This window comes from Electrophorus electricus, chromosome 8 (genome assembly GCF_041902795.1).
Source record: "Electrophorus electricus isolate QZ-2024a chromosome 8, ASM4190279v1, whole genome shotgun sequence".
Lineage (NCBI taxonomy): Eukaryota > Metazoa > Chordata > Actinopteri > Gymnotiformes > Gymnotidae > Electrophorus > Electrophorus electricus.
In genome coordinates, this window is record NC_137504.1 from 30,530,779 (window position 1) to 30,551,045 (window position 20,267).

Below are 20,267 nucleotides of genomic sequence, written 5' to 3' on the forward strand. Positions count from 1 at the left end.
AGCAACCCCTCTCTTTCTTTCTCCCTCTATTTCCCCACTTCTCTCTCTCTCTCTCTCTCTCTCTCTTCCTCTCTCTCTCTCTCTCTCTCTCTCTCTCTCTCTTCCTCTCTCTCTCTCTCTCTCTCTCTCTCTCTCTCTCTCTCTCTCTCTCTCTCTCTCTCTCAGTCTTAGACCCAGACTCAGGCTCAGGGACATTGTTATAAATTACAGCGAGGATCGCAGACAGGCAGTCTGCAGGGTGAGTCTTCCTAACCTAGCCCCGCCTCCAAGCCCAACCTCTCGCCGTGCTTCCCTTTGATGAACGCTGCCATTTCACCTAATGGGCCTCATCTCGCTCGGGCTGCCACACCTTCGTTAGGGGCCGGTCAGGTGGCTTGGGAGAACAGGCCTTATCTTGATAAATCAATGCCAGCATCCCAGGAGCTGGCGGAAGACTGGAGCCATTCTTGATTCTGATGGCCACAGCACATCAGCAGGGAAGCAGGTTTAGGATGGAAGTGAAGCATTGTTTCACAGAGTAGCAGGTCATTGGTTGCCACCTCATGTAGACAGACTGGAAAACCCAGCATGCACCTGGGCCACATGCAGTCCAAGGATTTTACTTCCAATGGATCTTTCAGTGCTCTTCATTAAAGTAGAATGGTAATTGGTGATGGTCAGTACTATACTACAGCCCTCTTACATAGCCAGTCGCAGGGATATGGCCACAGAGAGGACTGGAGTCCATTAGCTGGAGTAATTTCCTCGCTATTGAGTTGTCAAAGTGACGCCCGTCGTCTTGATCTCCCCCAGTGACACAGCAGTAGCAGCCCTAATATGGAGGGAGAGAAAGAGAGAAATAGAGAGAGAGAGAGAGAGAGAGAGAGAGAGAGAGAGAGAGAGAGAGAGAGAGAGAGAGAGCACCACTTTCTTTAATTGGATCAGCAATGCTCACTGCATTGGCCCTTTTTTGGGTGGTGGGTGGGGATCTGTGTCTTGGGGATTTCCTCTCTGTGTATCCCAGGGACAATTAGCGCACTGGTCAGCAAAACTAAGTGTGTTCATCTAAACCAATTACAGGACCTAAGTGGAGGCAGTGCTAGCCGATGGCGGGAGGATGGCTCCTGTACTGATTAACCGGCAGACACATTGACCCCTGCTGCCCCCGTAACTCCCCAAGGGGGAAACCACTGTCATAAACGATAAATCTGACCCTCGCTCTGCTCCAGTTTAGCAAAGAGCTCCATACAACCAATATTCCATCAGGCATAAGGTGGGCATGGCTAATAGCATAAACATGGCTCCTGGTGCCCTGAGCTTTGTCATGACTGCTGAGGAAGTGGTCAGGGTTGGGAGTGACACAATGCGGAGCCGTACAAAAGGAGCCAGTCTTAGTGATCCGATTAGGAATTTGGAGGAAGTGCTTTAGGCTGCTGGGATTGGGTAAGCCTGTGAAGAGCTGGGCTGAAGTATTGACACGACTGGTCAGATGCACTTAGTAAAGACACAAACCTTTGTTTGGATACATGTGCGAGCTAATGAAGCGTGTATAAAGGCAGGTTAAAATGCTTTGACCTTCAGAATAATGCTTTTTCAGATGGAAATTGGCATTGCAAGAATGTAGCCTAATACATAATACATGCTATGGACAGTACATTAATTTAAAAATTATATTACAACCAATCTAATTGGCTATTTGTGGATTTGAATGTGGCGATCCAAAAGACTTATCCAAAGCTACACTTTAAAATAATTTCCTTCATAACATTTCCTTAAAATCCTTTGCTTGTGTTAAGGAAATATGGGTGCCTTCAGATAAACCAAGAGCAAGGAGATGAAAAGGGCATTAGCATGACTGCCCTGCTGCTTCACAGGCCTGAAAGAGCTCCACGGTTTCTAAGATTCAAATCATTTACAGATAAGGTTAGACAGGTTTCCTTTTAATGGCCAGCACAGTGTACAGTATTTTTTTGTGTTTCACTGCTGTAGTTTTTATGTGTTTGAATGTTTATAATTTTTTATTTGTTTGTATGTTTGTTTTTTTTTAACAATATTTAAATTGTGCGTGTCCATATTTATGGCTGCCTTCTGAGTTGGCATGATGTTTTTGCTACAATAAACAACCCAAACACTCTGCCAGCACAGTCATTTAAGAGAAGCTATTTTTTTATGCTAAAAAGAATATAAAAGATCTTTATCGTGTTGCCTTGTCTCCCAGGCTTCTGTCATGTGTGGCATGCACACATACACTGACTGTGTTTAACTCAATAACAAGTTCAAGCCCTCCTTCAGACTGCCCATAACTGAATCAGGAGGACAACAGAATCCATTAATACCCCGAGGAATGAGACCCGCCTCCAACCCCCCCAAGGTCTGTCGGAGAGAAATCGCATTTCGCCATTTTCCTCCTGCTCCTGATAGATCCCCTTGGTCCCGGCGCCATTATGTACGTCAAGTTGTAACAGCATTTTCCACGAGCCGAAAAGAGAAAGCACGGCTTCAGAATTAAAGCCATTATCGTGAATCATATTTGAAAATGTCAGGGACCGCGGAACTGGGAGGCACGGGACGAGCTCTGGCCCCGGACCCTGTCTGATGTCCCTGCTGCTGATTGCATTATATTAATGTATCAATTACGCTGAATGTCATTGCCCTTTGACTGGGGATCAAAGCAGCGGCTCTCGAGCAAAGAGATCATTGGATTAGACAGAGGGTGGCAGCAGCAACAGATACGTAGCTAAAATAATCAACCAAGGGTGCTTGGAGGGTCAGGCCCTGCCTGCAAACTTGATTCCTTTCGTGCTGGTCTGAGACCAGGGTTTTTATGACTTTTTTTCCAGTTGTTATACTACTCTTGTCTTAGGTCAGCATGAAACATCTCACTGCATTTTGTGATTTTGGCTCTTTGTCTGGGGTTCAATCTCTCCAATGCTGGCTGGGAATGTGTCGATTCCATCCAGCCCAGTTTGACAGGAGGATTATGCGAGCACCTCTCTGGGCCCTGCGTGGGTATCCTGCAGCGGGACTGGGCGTGAGCTACTGTCCCGTAAACTCCCAGGCTATTGGAGTGCATTTGTATGGCTCATCTTGCAAATGCTGTGCAAACTATTTCCTGAAATATGACATGCTACTCATATCCCCAACTGAATTCATCAGTTTCACTTTTACCAGCAGTGGAAAGAACATGTATATTAGTGTACTGAGTTTTTCATTCCCATATCAATGATATATAGTTACACTTCAATAGCACCTTTCTCACTACCCAAGGATGGTTTACAATAAACACACCGCACAATGCTTTTACATCCAGTCAATACACCATACCTCTCTTATGTATTTTTAAAAATTATTTAAATTTTAAAAAGAATAAGAATTTTTTCCCTTTTGTCTTTTTTTTTAACATTTTCCCACATTTTGACATTGGTTTTGACATTTTTGATACAATTTCAAATGATTCTTCCTCTTTGTGTCCAGTGCTCTCCTCCTCATCCTCTCCGTCATTACCCCACCAGGAGCTGCGAGCTCAATCCCAGTCAAAGCACATGCAAGGGTTGTAGCAAACGCTGTTACTCTCAAACCAAGCAACTACAACTGCCTTGACACATTTTTGTGCCATAGTATTGTGTGACAACATAATGTGCTCCAAGACTCTTCCAAACTGGAAAAAGTTATTTTCCAATCACTGGCATTTGAATCGTCCTCACCCACATATTCTTCCACCCCGGAAAATGTGCTCTGGGTGGTTCATCTCTGCAGTCTCCAAAGTAAGGTTTCATTCCACTTGAGCTTGAGAAATGCTCCTGGAAAGCATTTAGTGTTTTGGGAATGGATGTGGACTGGCAATTGTTACGGAACGCCATTCGGGACAGATTTGCTTCCACATCATCCAAAAGTTTGTCAGGGATAGTTTCAATGCACAGAGACGATCAACCCTTGTCGGTAATGGTACCTTTAAGTATTAAAGTATCTGTTTTTGTGCCTTTTAAAGTATTGTGCTCAAACAGTGCTTTTGGGAAATGGTGTAGGAAGAGAGGAACAGAGGTCAACAACAAAATATATATCGCTGCAAATATGGAATGGTTACTCAAGCTGTTCATAGCCTAACAAGAACAGCACATCGAATGCTACAATAGTCGATCTACACTGAATGGCTTCTGTATTAACCTCGATTCGCTTCTGTTAGCCCTGGTCAGGCTTACATTCCTCTGAGATTGTTTTAGTATTATGGACATTAAAGGATATATATGTGGAAACCACTTTTTTGGAAAACTAGTCTAATCCCTTCACTTTGCTTTGCTATCCACATTCCAAGGTCAACTGATTAGAGTGCACTAACCATTCAAATCTAATGGAGTTAATTGTTTCGTGGTGCGTATAGCTGTGATAATGCCATAATATAGGATGATGTATTTGATAAATGTACTGTTATACTGTTGGCTTAGCGTGGATAGTAAAAATGCAGTACCCTTATCATAAACACATTCACCGTGTCCAAAGATGTGGCGTGTCCCCCAACGCATCATCGGTGGACACCTCTCTTCACAGTAAGCATGTGGCATTGTGCCAGACACCTCCTCACTTCGACGTGGGCTCCAGTCAGGTCAAGCGACACATCCCATTTCATCCACTCCCGTGGCTGGACAAGGGCGGGAGCCGACGCCGCAACCGTCGACGAGTGTGCCTGTTGGAGACAATCGCACGTACGCGGCGTTCAGAGAGGAGCAGGAGGGGCAGGGGGCATTCTCATGATGGTTTAACACTGCGGAGGCTGTCAGGAATACACTCGTGTTCCTGCAGACTTAAAGCAGACTCGCTGCTCCACACGGGAAGGACAAAAAGTGCAGCTGAGACAGAACACTGGAACGGGCTGGAATCACGCTCAAACGTTACAATAAACGATAAATGATAATTAATTAATTAAAATAAAGTGCCGCGGCAACCAATGCACTGCAAATTGTGATGTGCATTGGCAGGGCTGGAAATGCAATCTGTGGCTGTAATCTGGTTTATCCTTTTTTTTTGTATGTGTGGGGCACTAACTTAAAAGTGCTAATGTTGCATATGAAATATCTTTTTTGGTCAGATACGTAATACAGTTCTATTTTCCACTGCTGTATCATCGCAATTTCAATTAAATGCTTTGTTTTCTTGGTTTCTATGTATACATGTATGTTTCAAAGTATCTATTTATCTAAGTAAAGGTTAAGAGAGGCTCAGATGCATTTTACCAATTAGCATTAATGTATTGTTAGTCACTTTATACTTATTTGGATGAAGTACATCCAAGGTTTTCTGTTTTAGGTTTTCCAATGGTCTTTAAGCATGTCTAGCAAGGTTTTGGTCTGTTCCCAGCTCTCCACACAAATTCTGCAGGTAAAATTTCAAACTACGCATAAATTCAGTTAGTTTCAATTACATTTTAATTATAGTGTTTGATTTAACAAAAACAAAACAAAAACATTGGCACTACTCACACTGACTATTTCATACAAGTATGTTCGAAAGCACAACAGAAGAAGCATTTGGCTAAAACTAAGGCTTATCAAGGACAAGGTGCTGAAAGTTTATCGTCGCACTCTGGTGTCTGGCGCCATCTGATGTATAGTCTCAATATTGCAGGTCTTTCTTATTTTACTGTAGAATTTTTTTTTTAATTAGAAAATCTCAAATGCTTTTATTTTGCCTCAATAAACACATCAATCCATGATAGCGTTGAAAATGCTAGATTTTTTTTTTTTTTGAGATTGTAAGCATGCCTTTTCTAGACGCCTTCTCATATGGCTGAAGCAAACTGTAGAGCATTGTTTTGTTCAGCTAAAAGTTGTTAAAATGTTTTTCATGGTGGTCTAAATGATTCAGTTCTATTGTTTTATGGTCCACATGTTTTTTCTCTTCAAAACAAGGATAGAATAATTATTTGTTAAGACCTGTTGTAAATCTGCAATTGCACTCAGTAATGTGTACTGTAAATGGCATTATCCCTTTAACAGTTAAGGGGAGTGTCCCTCAGTAATTGCCAGACAGGGACACTGTAAACTTGGACATTGAAATTAAGCCCTGATATCAAAGAGATAAGAAGACTATGTACAATATGTACATTGATACTGTTATATTATGGGAACACACACATTTTAGAAGTGCCAACAAATTCACAAACACCATGCACCACCAATATCCATTCCTCTTCAAGTTTAACCGAAGAGGAGTGATGTGCTGTGTCAATTTTTCCATAGAAGTCCTTGTTCCCTTTAATCTTCATCTAGAATGCTGTCTGCTCCCATAGCACAAACAGGAAGGAAAAGGGAGAAAAAGGAGAAAAACTATCAAAGCTGCCTCTTTAACCCCCTCCCCACCCCAGTTTCACTCCACTTAAAAGGATTAAAAACACAAACATCTGTCCTCTCTCCACCTCCTCTGCTCCCAACAACCAGAGCAGCAGTACAGCTGGAGGAGCCCTGCATTTCCCGGACCAAGGGCATTGGCGCACAGTCCCAGCTCACGCAAGGCTTCCATGACCACATGGCCCCTGTGAGCCCACAGAGCAAAGATGAGGGCCCTCCCGTCCACCACTGCTCTGGGGCTCGCGAAGGTAAGGCAGCACTGGAGATAACCAGGCTGGCACTTTGGCTGGCACTTTTGGCATCTACCTGCAAGCTGACAGGGTCTGGAGGATACGAGGAGGAGATATTTGGCCAGGTTTGCTCTGGTTTGGGCATGTATCATAATGAAATTCTCCTTGTGTGAAGTTATAGTTAATTTCTAAGATCATTAATTGTAGAACAGCTGTACAATGAATTTTTTGCTGTAATTACTATTACAATTACAATTACGACCTGAGCAATCAGTTATTTGTGAATGGAATCTACAGTGTATTTGCTCTATTACAGCCAAGTGTTTCTTTATACAACTACAACTACTGAACAAGTGAGTGCAATAATAAGTCTCAGAAACATCTATACTAACAAATGTCAGAAACTGCTGAACTTACGAAGTGTCTTCCTGTAGGCAGACAGACTCCTGAAATGATCTACAGCTCTACTCCCACATCTACTGCACCCACTTGAGATTAAACTTTGTCCACTTTTTATGTACATATTGTCTTCTCTTCTGACAGTGTTTAAGCTGATAGGGTATATTACCAGCCTTTAGCATGCACTGTGTAATAGACGTAAACCCCAAAACTCTATACCCACTTTCTACCTTCTAGTGTACTGCCCTGTCTTGTGTGTAGTGACTGTTTAATCTACTGTATTTAGATTTTTCTAGATCATTTGCACAGAGTTGTGTACAGGCTTTAGTCTGAATTGATTTTGTTTAGTGTCTGCCTGCACTGTTGTCTGTATTTAGCATATTTAAACTGTTGCCCTGTTTGCACTGTCCACTGTTATTCAAATCAGTGTAGTACTGTGTCCTGGACTCAGCGCAGCAATGCTGATTATATAGAATGTTTACTATGTATGATGGTATGTATAATCATATCACTACTGAATATTCAATGAGTTCTAAAAAAGTGTTCAGAAGGACTGATAAATTGTTACTAATTCATTTTATCATGGTTGACCATTGAAACATAAGTCATTATACAGTACTTTGACTTTATACAGTGATTATATATTGTGTTCCCTTTGCATTGTGTCATTATGCATCCCAGCCACTATGGGGCTCAGACAGTAGGCAGGGTACAAATAACACTAGTTAAATTATGTGGTCAGCGAGCTTTAGTATTGTTGTTGGTGAATTTATGTTTTATGAACTTCTGTGATGTAAAAACAAACAAACAAATAAACAAAGAATAGACAGTCTAATCATTTTAAAATACTGGAAAATATTTCTGTTTCTATGCAGTTCTCAGCTGAGTTGTTGTGCTGTCTTTCCTTGTGTTTGACTACATTCCTTTTTCTGTTTGGACTATGGCTTTCTATAACTTGAAAAGAAAAAAAAGAAGAAGACCAGCATTAAATGAGAACTTGCTTAGTGTCCTGTTTTCCTCATCACAGTTGACAGAGTTGCAATGCAGTTACAAAGTCAAACTAGAAGGAAACACCACAATCTCAAATCATTTTTTCTAATGAAAATAACTCCTTTATTCTCTAAATTACAAAAAATATTAACTAACATTTAATTGTATTAAGCTGATAAACTGCATTTAAACATACAGTATACATGGCATAAATGCAATCACAAGTGTATGTTTCATTCCAGGATGGAAGTCATTGCAAAATTCACTAATCATTTCTTGACATACTACTGAGCTTTTATGTAATCAATAAGTACAGTCCTAGTTAAGCCTAAGAGTGCAAACCCCCTCCTCCATTCCTGAGCCCACCCACATTCCAAACCACACCCACACTCCAAACCCCACCCACATTCCAAACTGCACCCACATTCCAAACTGCACCCACACTCCAAACCCCACCCACATTCCAAACCGCACCCACACTCCAAACCCCACCCTCATTCATATAGCTGCAATCATAGGCTCCTACTCATGTAATAATTATTGTATTACTATCCATTTCACATTAATCTCCACAATCCTGCCCTGTAATGTCCTGTTCTACTGTCTTTAATTGCCTGCCCTCTGTGTGTGCTCCCATCTTCACATCATTGCTTAACTGCATCTTTGAGGCCCAAAGCATGTGGTGAAGTTCAGGCAGCATAATCTTCATCAGCTGCTGATGCTTCCCCCAGCCCACTCCATCATATGTTTCTTTCATCTGCTTTATGTCCTGTTTACACCATTCTGTCATTTCACTCAACTCCTTTTTGTCTTTTTTAATTTGTAGTTTAATTTCTATAAGGATGCGCTTATTCACATTTATCAATTGCTTACTGTTCTCACTTTTGTCTTCTTCTAATTCATTTATTATTTTGGTGAGTTTTTCAATATTCACATAATATGACTGAATTTCCTTTTCCTTATCTTTAAGACAGACCTTGATAATCTTTTCCTCCATCTTTCTAATCTCCTGGTAAATCTCAGTGGAGTAGAATCTCTCTCTGTTTCCTTCCACCACCTTTTTTAACTCATCCAGCAGCTTTGAGACCTGAGAACCATCTCTACTCTCCTTAATGCTGAGAAAGTGAACCCTGTTCCCACATTTCTCTATAAGTGTCTGGACCTCTGGATTTCTTGAATGAATGAATTGTTCAATATTTTCCTCATGGAGTCTATAAGTAACTGTAAAAATGATCATGGTGTTTCTCCAACATCTCTCTCCAAACATCTCCTCCATTTTCTCCAGCATCCCTCGCTCCTCTCCTACAGGCTCCTTCACTGGTATGACTAGGAGGAAGGCGTGGGGTCCTGGGGCAGACAGAAGGACACAGAGTCCCACGTCCTGTCTCACCTCCTCCAGAGAGAGTTCAGGGCTGAACCAGTCAGGAGTGTCCACCACAGTCACCTTCCTCCCAGCCACCTCCCCCTGTCTGCTCTCACTCTGCTGGGTCACTGTAGATGGACCAGCCTGGCTCCTCTCCTCTCTGCCCAGGATGGTGTTTCCTGCTGCACTCCTCCCAGACCCAGTCCTCCCCAGCAGCACCAGCCTGAGTTCTGCTACAGGAACCACGGGAGTCTGGATTTGAGGATTCTCCACCTACAGGATATGAACAAATATGAATCATTTTGCATATTTTACAATAATTTTGCATATTTTACATAATTCTCAAATACATTTCATGGCACACATGACATACTACATGCAACATTAATCACTTACTCATTGGAAGACATCCCTCCATACTGTTTCTCCTCCTGGGCAGTGCTGCTGCTGAGTCTGGAGTCTCTCCACTCACTATAATACAGAAGAACCGATCAGAATGGGGAACACATTCTTCAGAAAGAATAGTTAATAAACAAGCAAAATTACTAAAGTAATATATGACAGGCTATGAGTAACTATTTTCAAATAATAAATTGTATTTGGCCTAAATGTCCACTAGGATATGTTCCATAATAGAGTATATAAGTCACTTCAGTTGCTTCTGTATGAACTGCAGCTTAGAATGTCTAACATCTGTACTTTTACATTTTTAGCCTTTTTTAAAAAAGATAAATAAAAAACCAAATGACTCACTGTTTGCAGTAAATCTTAACGCCTTTGTGCTGCATGTTCTACCGACTGGGACTGATGAGTCTGGATCTGTCCTCTCCTGTAACTGATTGCTTATCTCCTTTAGAAGTCTGTCTGTCTCCTCAACCTGCTTTTCTTTCTCTTCAAGCTGTTTGTTCTTTTCTGCCAGTTCAGTTTTCTGTTGTTCCAGTAGGATCTTCATTGTTTCCAGTTGCTTTGCACTGGTTTCCACCTTCTTCACTGTGTTCCCCAGAAATATTTCTTTTTGCTTGACCAGTTCATCCCTATTCTTTATTATTTTATTTTGGTTCTCTATTGTCTTTACATGTTCAGTGTCTTTTTGTTTAAGTTGTTTGTTTTTCTCTTGCAAAGTCTTTATCTCTCCCAGTTGCTTTTCTTTGTCTTTCTCCATCTCTGATAGGTTTTGTTTCAATTTCTCTAATTCTTTCCATTTCTTTTTCATAAACATCTGAGTAATTAATTGAAGTAGGGTGCTAGTGCATTCTTTGTCTGCCTCTGCTGCACTCTTCTTTCTGTTCTCCATCTCCAAGCTGTGGTTCTTCACCATCTGTCTCCACTTCTCCTGTATGCATTTCAGCTTCTGTTCTGCCTCCTTTATCTGCTGAACTTCTCTCTCCAATTCTCTCTCCAGCTCTCTCTTCTTCTCATCATTTCTCTCCTCTGACAACTTTTGTTCACATTCATGTTTTTGTTGTTCATGCTGGTTTATCCTCTCCATCAGTCTTCCCACTTGCACTGCTGAGCTCCTCAAAGCTTCCTCCACAGACCTCCTTGCGTCTCTCATTTCCTGCTCTTCTCTTACTCTCATTTCCACTCTTTCTCTCACTATTCTTTCTCCCTTCTCTCTCATCTCATCAGTGAAATCACTGATGCTCTCAATCTCCTCTTTTCGCATTTCATCCTCCTCTAATTCTTCTCCTTTATTGTGTGTTTGTTTGTCTGCCCAAGAAATCAACTCAGTTATAAAATTGCACTGAGGTGTTAGTTTAAAAAAACTAAACAAAAACAAACAAGTGCTTAAATGACATTTTAAGATCTTTTTTCAAAGCCTTAAGCAAAAATTCAAAAACTCAAACTCAATACTCGGATCTGTCTGGTTATTTCAAGCTATTAAATAAAAACATGTTAAATTTGCTCGAAATGAAAACTCATTTAAAACACAAACACATTTTTACTGATTACTGACCAACCAGACACAAGTGCCATTGAACACAGCTGGAAATCAAAAGATATTAATAAATTAGTAACAATTATGTAAAAAGTAAAAGCATAAATAATGATAAAATTTGTTGTGCACATTCAAGACCCCAAGTGGTAGAAGCCTATTTATTTGGGGACCACTTGAACTTTTTCAAGTGCCATCGTAATACAACATAAACAGTCAGAATGTGGAACACAATCTTCAGAAGCTACAGATATCAGACAGCTGATTTGTCACACCAGCTCCCAGCCTTGACTCTGCCTACCAAACTGAAATGTTAGTTCGCCTCTCTCATGTGTCAATAACCTTGCACATGATTTCTTGTTTTTCTGAGGAGACTGAAATAGATAAATGACCAATGGATTCTCCACTCGTTTTTTCTTTAAAATCCTATTTTTACTGCACATATAGTATGTTGTGTCGCATTGTACATCCGACAGTTTTAATTATTCGTTTTTCAAATAGGCCACGCACCCTGCCTCCCCACTCATCTCCTTTCAGTGCTCTGCTTTACTGGCCTATTAACCAGAGGCCCTACATTCCTTACACCTGTTCCTCATCATGAAACCAATCACAACCTCTCTTACACATGCAGGGAGTCTCCTGAATGGAGGCTGTACTAGTTCTACTCTGGCATATGAGTTACTGATTCTTTCCTAGTGTTATGATATTTTTGGTTTCCTTTGGTTGTTTTTGTTGGTTTTCTGAGCCTGCATTCTCGCTAGTATCCATTTAGCTCTGTTTAGACCTGTACCTGTTATATTTGTTCCATTTCTTGATTCTCCTCAGTAGACTGCCAGTCCCTGTCTGTGTGTGTGTCTGTATTGCCATGCCCTCTTGTGTTGTGCACCTGATCCTTGTTGTGTGTAACTGTCATGAGTGTATATAAGTCTTGTGTGTATCGTCAAGGTTGTCGGTGTTTGACCCATGTAGTGTGTTTGTGTGTGTGTTGAGTTGTGCTTGTGATTAAAACATATGTTCTGTTTAATGTGCCTCATCCCTGCATCCTCCTTAACCTGTTAAACATTACAGAAACACCGACCGACCGAGGATGCCGGGGAAAGGCAAGAAGGGGAGGAAAGGAAGTCAACACCCTCCCACAGCACGTGCAGTGAAGCCTCCCGTGTTCTTGGGCACCCTCCTGACTCCAGGTGTGGAAGCAGGAGAGTCATACAGAACCCCGGCGGACGACCGGGACTGGTATAACAATTTCCAATCCTCGGAGTTGGACTCAGTGGACCCCTACGTTCCAGCCGTAAGACCTTCCCTCATCCTGGCCTCGCTTCATGGAGCTACTGGGACAGAGGAACCCGCTGATCGATTTTGGGGGGGCCCTGTGTCTGGTCCGGGATCGGATGGTGCAGAGTCCTATGGAGAACAGCCAGACCAAGAGGACCGGTACTCGGAGATGGACTCTGTGTATGGTCTGGGATCGGATGCTGCAGAGTCCTATGGAGAACAGCCGGACCAAGAGGACCGTTACTCGGAGATGGACTCTGCTGAGTCCTACGACCCGTACCTGGACGATCATTGGGGAGACACAGATTACGGAGAGACAGGAGTGCAGCGACGTCTGTCTGCAGTTGGATAGGGGTTCCGATTGCGAGGCGGAAGCTCCAACGGAGGTAGAAGAGTACCCTCATAGGGATCTTCCCTTCCACGGCGACGCCAAAAGCTCAGAGAGCAAGAAGCCTCCAGCAGCCAAGGCACTGCCCAGGGCACGCCACCCAGGTGCGAGCAGGCTAACCCCGGTGGCTAGCAGGGAGGCACCATTGTTGGATAAGGACACTCCCCCGCCTGAGGCGAAGAGCTCCAGACCAAATGCGCCTACGCCGAAGCCTCGTGCAGGCAAAAAGGCAGCGGCACCAGTGCCAGAACCAGAACAGTCGCCACTACCTAGGCTGGCAAGGGACACTTCCCACCAGGCTGGTCAGTCTTCCACCCAGCCGATGACTGGGGGACTGGTTGGGGTTCCCTCCCCCTTCCCTGGACTATTGAAGGCGTGTGGTGTTGTCCAAGTGCCTGTCCCTGTCACTGTGTCTGTCCCTATTACGCTAAATGTACCGGTCACCTTGTTCCCCGTTGTGTCTGTGCCCGTTAGTGTGTGCGTCCCTGTGTCTGTCATCGTCTTGGTCCCTGTCCTTCTCCCCGCTACCCTGCTCACGCTGGTCTGTGGCGGGTTGTCTGGTCTTCCGACGTCACCTTTTGCCGTTGGTCTCGGGGCCACAGCCCGGTAGGCTGGCGTGCCGGGAGTCGCGCCCTTGAGGACGGGCTCTGTCACGGTACGGCCCCTCCCCCCTCAAATGTGTGTGTGTGTGTGTGTGTGTGTGTGTGTGTTTGTATTGCCATGCCCTCTTGTGTTGTGCACCTGATCCTTGTTGTGTGTAATTGTCATGAGTGTATATAAGTCTCGTGTCGTATCGTCAAGGTTATCAGTGTTTGACCCATGTAGTGTGTTTGTGTGTGTGTTGAGTCGTGCTTGTGATTAAAACGTATGTTCTGTTTAATGTGCCTCGTCCCCGCATCCTCCTTAACCCGTTAAACGTCACCATTACAATTAGTTAATATCTAATTATTGGTTAAGACAAACTTCATTAAAATTAGGAACGCTCTAATAGCACTAGTTATATCTGTATAATTATGCACAATATGGATATCCCTGCCTTGTAGCCTTCGTACCCCCCCCCCCCACGTTTTATTTACTTTTGATTTCAAACTTTTTTTTCTTTCTTAATGCCTCATCTTGTCACAGAAGAATTGTCAAAACAGAGCGTTTTCAACAAGATATTCTACAATATGGGTATCAGAGCACACCTGAGCCAGGAAATGTAAAAATTATAAATGTAGGGAGAAAATAACATTATAGGAGTAAATTCAGTGCTGCAGCTCCTAAGTAGACACTGCTAGAACACCTTACCCCTTTCAATTTAAGTTTTATCTCACGCACCCATCAGTGAGCTGACTTATAGACTGGAGGGTCCATCAGGGTCTCACCTGATGTTGGAACTGTTCCTTCCCTGTTTCGCTTCTCCACTGTGCTTGGGTTATGTTGTTTGTTCTCCTCCTAAAAGATAAAAGAGAGAGGGATTTGTTTTTAAATCAAGACTCTAAATGGAGACTTTGTACAGCGCACTGGAACAGGGGAAAAGAACCATATATGGGTAAACTTTGAGATATGTTTAATATTTGTGGGGTATGTCTAGTGATATATGGAATTCAACTGCAAGACAGTACTGTTTGCAAAAGGGTTAAATCACAGGTATTCATCACCCATGGATATACTTAATATTTAGTTTTAGTGTTGGTGTCCACAGGAATAGTTAGCTTTTCATTTTTAATGCCAACAGTGGAAATCCAATGGAAACACAGTGCTTCAAAAGGATAAAAAATATCAAGTTTACTTAGGAAATCCAATTATCCCTATGCTCATGCCCATTCTTGCAAATGATAAGATTACATTTGTTCTATTTTAGTTTCCCAAATCTACACTGTATTCCATTAATTTGTCATTCCAGAAGATCACCTGGGCCGTTGACTTTATTGATGAGGGATATAACCAGTTACAGATTCCATGGCAAATTGAATAAGCTAGAAGAAATGGTAAACAACCTTTTATAATGTGATGTCCAAAGTCAATCAATTTTTGAGAGGCAAATATATTAGTGACTGTTTCCTTTAAGAATGGCAATTCAGTTCTATTTTCCTGACAGCTGAAACCACAATAATGTTCTAATTTGAAAATAAAGATAAAACTACCAGTTGTTGTAGAGTCTGACTTACATGACTTTGGTTTTTCCATCTAGAAGATAAAAAGTGAAACAATGCCAAAAATATTACTCATGCTTAAAAAACACATAATCATTATGTATATAGTGCTTATTTAGTTATAAAGTGTATGTATATAGTTATATACAACCTGTCAGTATTTTTTATGTTATTGCTGCATAGAATTTAATGCAACAAGCAGCTGTATTGACTATGCTTGTGTAGTCAAAGTAGGTTCATCCAAAATCAAATTTTGCAAGATTTTAGTACCTTCCTAAAAGTAACCAACTTCTTGAAGTGATTGTTTAAGTAACTATTACTGCACTTGATATGCACAGTATAAGAGAGTTCAATTAAAACACTTGATATTTTACAGCTCTTAGAAAAAAATGAGAGGTAAATGAGAAAAATCCCCCAACATATCATTACATATGGAGACAAATATATGCCACAAACCTATTAACCAATGATACCAAAATGTAATTTTCTTAGCCTCTTAACAAGGTACCCATGATTGGACAGCAGAGCTAAAACAGTTTAAGTCATGTTTTCAAAATTTGAGTGGGTCAGCTGCAAAGGGTTAAAAATAACTATGGCTTAATGATGTCACTCCCTAAAACATAAAACTTCTATTAAAAAAAAGAAAGAAAAAAATTACCTGACATTCTAGATGCTTGGTAACTCTGGATAGTGCTTCATTATTTCTCTGACATTGCAGCAGTCCCTGATCCTCATGGAACAGACAGTCCACTGTGATCATGTTCTCCCTGGATACCCATCTGCTGCTGTCTGGTACAGTGCAGTCTGGGTCAAATGTGTGATGGAGCACCACCAAAATTGCAGGTTTTGAGTCTATATTAAAGAAAGAAACAGATAATCTGTCTTGATAACATCAGATTGTCTAAACCTTACATGTAACAAATAACAAAATGAGAACATAATATTGTCCAAACCTTACATGTAACAAATAACAAAATGAGAACATAACATAATAAATATAACATGCATTTCATTCATGATTATATATAAAGGCTCCAGAATCATTACAGAATGTTACCTGATATGCCATTAAGTTCGTGCAGAGCTGCTTCTATGTCAGTTCCAGCTCGTGAAGCCACAGAGCAGAAAACCAGAATGAAATCAAATTCCTCCTTTCTTGACACTTTCATTAGAGCTGGTATTTGTTCATGAAGCTTTGCTGTGAAATCTTTATGGGCATTTAGGGTCTGTCCACTAAGAATCATTGTATATTTATTTCCTGTAGTAAACAAACATAGTGCTTTATGTGGTGCAAATGAAAATGCATAATACTTATATAAATTAATAGTTTATTTCCTGAGGTTCATTGTACCTCGTATCTTCAGATTGCAAGATGAGGCTTTTAATTGAAGTAAAAAACATGTGGATTATCCAGGTGTTTCACTATATACACTTGCTTATAATCATCATGAAGCATTGTTATTGTAAAAATGTAAGGAAATCTAAAAGAAAGAGTAAATAGTTTTGGTTAATTATTTCTTCTTTTATTCTTGTTGTCTTATTACTTACCACTTGTGCCTGATTTCTTTTCTCTTGTTTCAGACAATTCATTCTTTTTATTGTCTTGAATATTAGTTTGAGGTTTTCCCTCATCTTGTTCTTGCCTATTTTCTGTTGTGTGAAAGCTGCATTTCTCTTCTGAGCTTTTGCCCTTTCCTTTTTGAGGTCCTTTTTCCAACAAAAAAGTTATAATTATTAGTTAATATAAAGGGAAATATGATGACTTATCTAAAAACCTCTTTACCAAATGTTGTTGTATGCCAACTTTGACTCTACCATGTTTTTCTGACACCTTAATTTATTCCAACCTTGTGAGTTATGGTTGAGAGAAAACGAAACTAAGAAATGAAATAACAACAAGGAAGTAAAGGAAAGCAAAGACACGATAGGGAAACCATGGAAACATGGACACCAGGAGGGTGGTCAATCGAGAGACCATGCTTATGCTCTCTGCAGCTGTCCAAAGCTCAATTCCAGCTGGCATGAACAAGGTATCTCTGTGTTCTTTACATCCTGCACAAGGAACTGAATGTGTCATGCAGGTGTTTGTGTGATGCAAGATTTATAGCGAGGCACTACAGGTGAACAGGGTCATTTTTTAAAGTAACAGATATGACCATGAATTTTTTGCATTTGACTACTGGTATTCTTACAGATATGGCAGTAGGGTTTTTTTCCTAAAATGCTTGCTTTCATAATCTTATTCTTGTTTGCTGAGGTTGCACACTTACACCAGCATTATTGAATGCTTGAGGATTGCATTTCTCTTTAGTACCTTTGCCCTGTTCCTCTTGCGATTGAGAATTATTTCCTAATTTTTTACAACAAAACTACGCAGAGCCAATTAAGTTACTGTAGACTGTCAATCTACTTCATACTGCTGTGGCACCACATGCTAGCGGAGCAGGATGGTGCTTGGGTTGGTTTTGGAAGGTCTTTACTGCATTTTAAATTGCAATAATACATGTTTACTGAATGCATTTTATTGCTCTAAATGATTTGTTTACAGGCATCCACATTGTGTCTATATATCACCATGAAGCAATTAAATTAAAATGATCATCTAAAAGAAAGACTACCGTCCAGGGAGCAAATAGTTCCAGAGTTAATCATTTCTGTCTTTATTCTTGTTGTACTAAATAAAAACTTACCAGTTGTTCCTGATTCCTGTTCTCTTGTTTCAGACAATTTATTCTTTTTATTGTCTTGACTTGGTTTATCCTCATCTTGCTCTTGCTTATTTTTTCTTGTTTGAAGGCTGCCTTTCTCTTCTGAGCTTTTACCTTTTTCCTTTGGTGATTCTTACCAACAATAAAAGTTACAAAAATTAGTTAGTATAAACACAAATGTGATGACATTATCTAAACGCTTCTTTACCAACTTGTTGACCTAGATTCTACTGTTTTTCTCACACCTTAATTTATTCCAACCTTGTGAGTTATGGTTAAGTTGTTCATTGTTGTAACGTTGGGAGGCTAAGCAGGATGCAGGGACGAGTTGAACAAAAACATACATTTATTCACACAGAAAACAAAGACTAGCGTAACATCAAACACTGACAACAGACAACAGAACCATAGGGGTATATATACACACGTAAATGAAAAACAATTACAAACAGGTGTGACACATGGGGGCACGTGGCCACACAGATGAACATACAAACACACACACACACACACACACATTTGGGAGGAGGGGCTGTACCGTGACAATTGTGACCTTGTAAACCTCTGCTCTCATTCATGACTGTTTCCATAGACCATTTATTTATTAATGTTCTAGTTTTGTAGCTTCTAATGACATTAAAAATATTTTTGTTGCTAAATAATATCTGAATAATTAGAAATATGAGCAGAAACATTCTTTTCTCATGACACCTCTGCTTCATAACTTTCTGCGAACAATGTTTATGCTCTCTGAAGCTGTCCAAAGCACATTTCCGGCTGATATGAACAAGTACTCTCCATTCAAAAGACTCAAATCATTCTTGCTGAAATGACCTCAGTCAATAAGCTAAGGAGAGGACATTGGGTAAGTTTTTCCTTTTAGGACCCTGGTTATAAAATGCATAAAAGTTCTCATCTAACTCCTCTGTCCTAGCTGAATATTCTTCAATACAAAAAAGAAAGGTATAAGACATTGCCTATTGCACATTAGTTTTAAACAACTGATTCCTCAACTAAAAAAGTGACATTCAAATGAATTTCATTCCAGGGCCAGAGTCAGATTTTTTCAGACTCTCTATCTGATTATGCATCTCACCAACCCACTCAAATGGCATGACACAGGGCCACAGCAATGAAAATCTGACAGTTTTAACTATTGATATGATCCTATTTCAATTATTTAGTTATTGATCATCGTCAACTATTATTATTTTTTTTTATGCAAGGGAATGTATAATAGCTTCAAAACATAGAACACATGAATAAACAATATTTTAACTAAAGCAATTTTGACTTTTTTTCTCCATTACAAAACAATCTTGTGATGAGGCAAGGCAGGATGAAAGCACAAGTTGAGGTTATGGGAACACAAACCGTTTAGTCAAAGCAGAAGCAACAAGAGATGGCAAACACAAAACATTGAAGACACAGCAGTAAATCAAACATGCATACAATCCAAACTAGGTAGACAGAGCACACAATAACCAACACCAAGCCAAGGAAACAAGAATATATACGGGTCACAGTTATGCATTGGAAAGAAAGCAGGTAAGACTGGAAATACCACTAATGTGTAGCTAACAAAGGGGGAGTGGCAACATGTGGGAACAGGAAATGAACAAGGAGCACATGCAGATACACTGACAAAGATCAAAATAAACATGGAACCACATGGTGAGTAGCATCATGTGGACGAGGGGGTAGAAGAGGGGGCCGTTACAGTTGTTTTATTTTCTGTTTAGCCTACTCATTTTCCTACTCATTTACTATTCTACTGTTCTACAGCCTTGATATGTTTCAACATGAAAGAGCTTTATTTTAGCATTAGTTGATATTTTTCATATATCTCATGTAAACAAAATTTATTATAATGACCCAAATGTAAAATATCCTCATAAACTTACCGCTGAACTCTAGATTAGCTGTGGCCATTGCTCTCCAGTGACCTCTTGTACTGTGGCTGAGTAATTGCTGCAGTATGAGGAAAAACACGTTTGCCATGTTTGTCAAGGAGAAATCATCTGTATTGCACCCGCTTAATGGTGCTAACAGAGGCAGCTCATCTTCAGTTTCTTACTTAACCACAGTTCAGATTTAACATCAGAATCTCTGCATTCTCTTTTTTTTTACTACACTTTTGACTCTCACAAAAAACAAACAAAAAAAACAAAACTATATATTTCTTAGTGACAAAGATTAGTAGTTTAGAATGACAGGGAACTGCAACTTAACAATATATATCTATGAAATGAGTTACTTGAACTTAAGGTGAGTTTTAATTTATCATTGTAACTCAAGTAAGCCAAGTATTTTTCCGAATGCATGACAGCGTCATTGTTTCGTTTTGGTTGCTAAAGATTTTGATTTTTATTAAGATAGGAAGTAGCATTTGTCACATCAGGGGAGGAGCCCCAAACCCAGTCAAGCAGCTGTAGGGGTCTTTGAAACAGCACAGGGCTAGAAGTTAAGGGTCAATCTGGGGAAGCAACTCAGATTTCCAGAGAGCTTCACAGAAACCAC

The 20,267-nt window shown here is 40.5% G+C and overlaps 2 protein-coding genes and 2 long non-coding RNA genes across 4 annotated transcripts; 1 reads left to right on the forward strand and 3 right to left on the reverse strand.

Moving 5' to 3' along the window:
* The first annotated feature begins 6,409 nt into the window (after positions 1 to 6,409).
* LOC145658990 (uncharacterized) lies at positions 6,410 to 7,869 on the forward strand. Its single transcript, XR_014124915.1, has 3 exons — positions 6,410 to 6,568; positions 6,867 to 6,903; positions 6,985 to 7,869. It is a non-coding gene; the product is annotated as an uncharacterized LOC145658990 (long non-coding RNA).
* Positions 7,870 to 8,444: 575 nt separating this feature from the next.
* Positions 8,445 to 9,687, reverse strand: LOC145659039 (GTPase IMAP family member 7-like). Its single transcript, XM_081719809.1, has 2 exons — positions 9,676 to 9,687; positions 8,445 to 9,575 (listed from the first exon to the last, which is right to left on the reverse strand). The coding sequence occupies exons 1-2, from the start codon at positions 9,685 to 9,687 to the stop codon at positions 8,502 to 8,504; spliced, it is 1,086 nt and encodes a 361-aa protein (XP_081575935.1). The 3' UTR covers positions 8,445 to 8,501.
* LOC145658988 (uncharacterized) lies at positions 9,566 to 16,260 on the reverse strand. Its single transcript, XM_081719346.1, has 6 exons — positions 16,097 to 16,260; positions 15,698 to 15,891; positions 15,055 to 15,073; positions 14,269 to 14,338; positions 10,056 to 11,012; positions 9,566 to 9,773 (listed from the first exon to the last, which is right to left on the reverse strand). The coding sequence occupies exons 5-6, from the start codon at positions 10,966 to 10,968 to the stop codon at positions 9,691 to 9,693; spliced, it is 996 nt and encodes a 331-aa protein (XP_081575472.1). The 5' UTR covers positions 10,969 to 11,012; positions 14,269 to 14,338; positions 15,055 to 15,073; positions 15,698 to 15,891; positions 16,097 to 16,260; the 3' UTR covers positions 9,566 to 9,690.
* A 337-nt stretch (positions 16,261 to 16,597) lies between these two features.
* Positions 16,598 to 19,776, reverse strand: LOC145658991 (uncharacterized). The gene is made up of 3 exons (XR_014124916.1): positions 19,652 to 19,776; positions 17,730 to 17,879; positions 16,598 to 16,746 (listed from the first exon to the last, which is right to left on the reverse strand). It is a non-coding gene; the product is annotated as an uncharacterized LOC145658991 (long non-coding RNA).
* Between the last annotated feature and the right edge of the window lie 491 nt (positions 19,777 to 20,267).

What these genes read in the sequence shown, in the direction of transcription:
- LOC145658988 (XM_081719346.1), bottom strand. Translation starts at nt 10,968, where the DNA reads ATGCGAAAAGAGGAGATTGAGAGCATCAGTGATTTCACTGATGAGATG. An exon ending in GTTAAGATTTACTGCAAACA is followed by an intron (nt 9,774 to 10,055) that starts GTGAGTCATTTG and finishes TCTGTATTATAG; the next exon opens with TGAGTGGAGAGACTCCAGAC.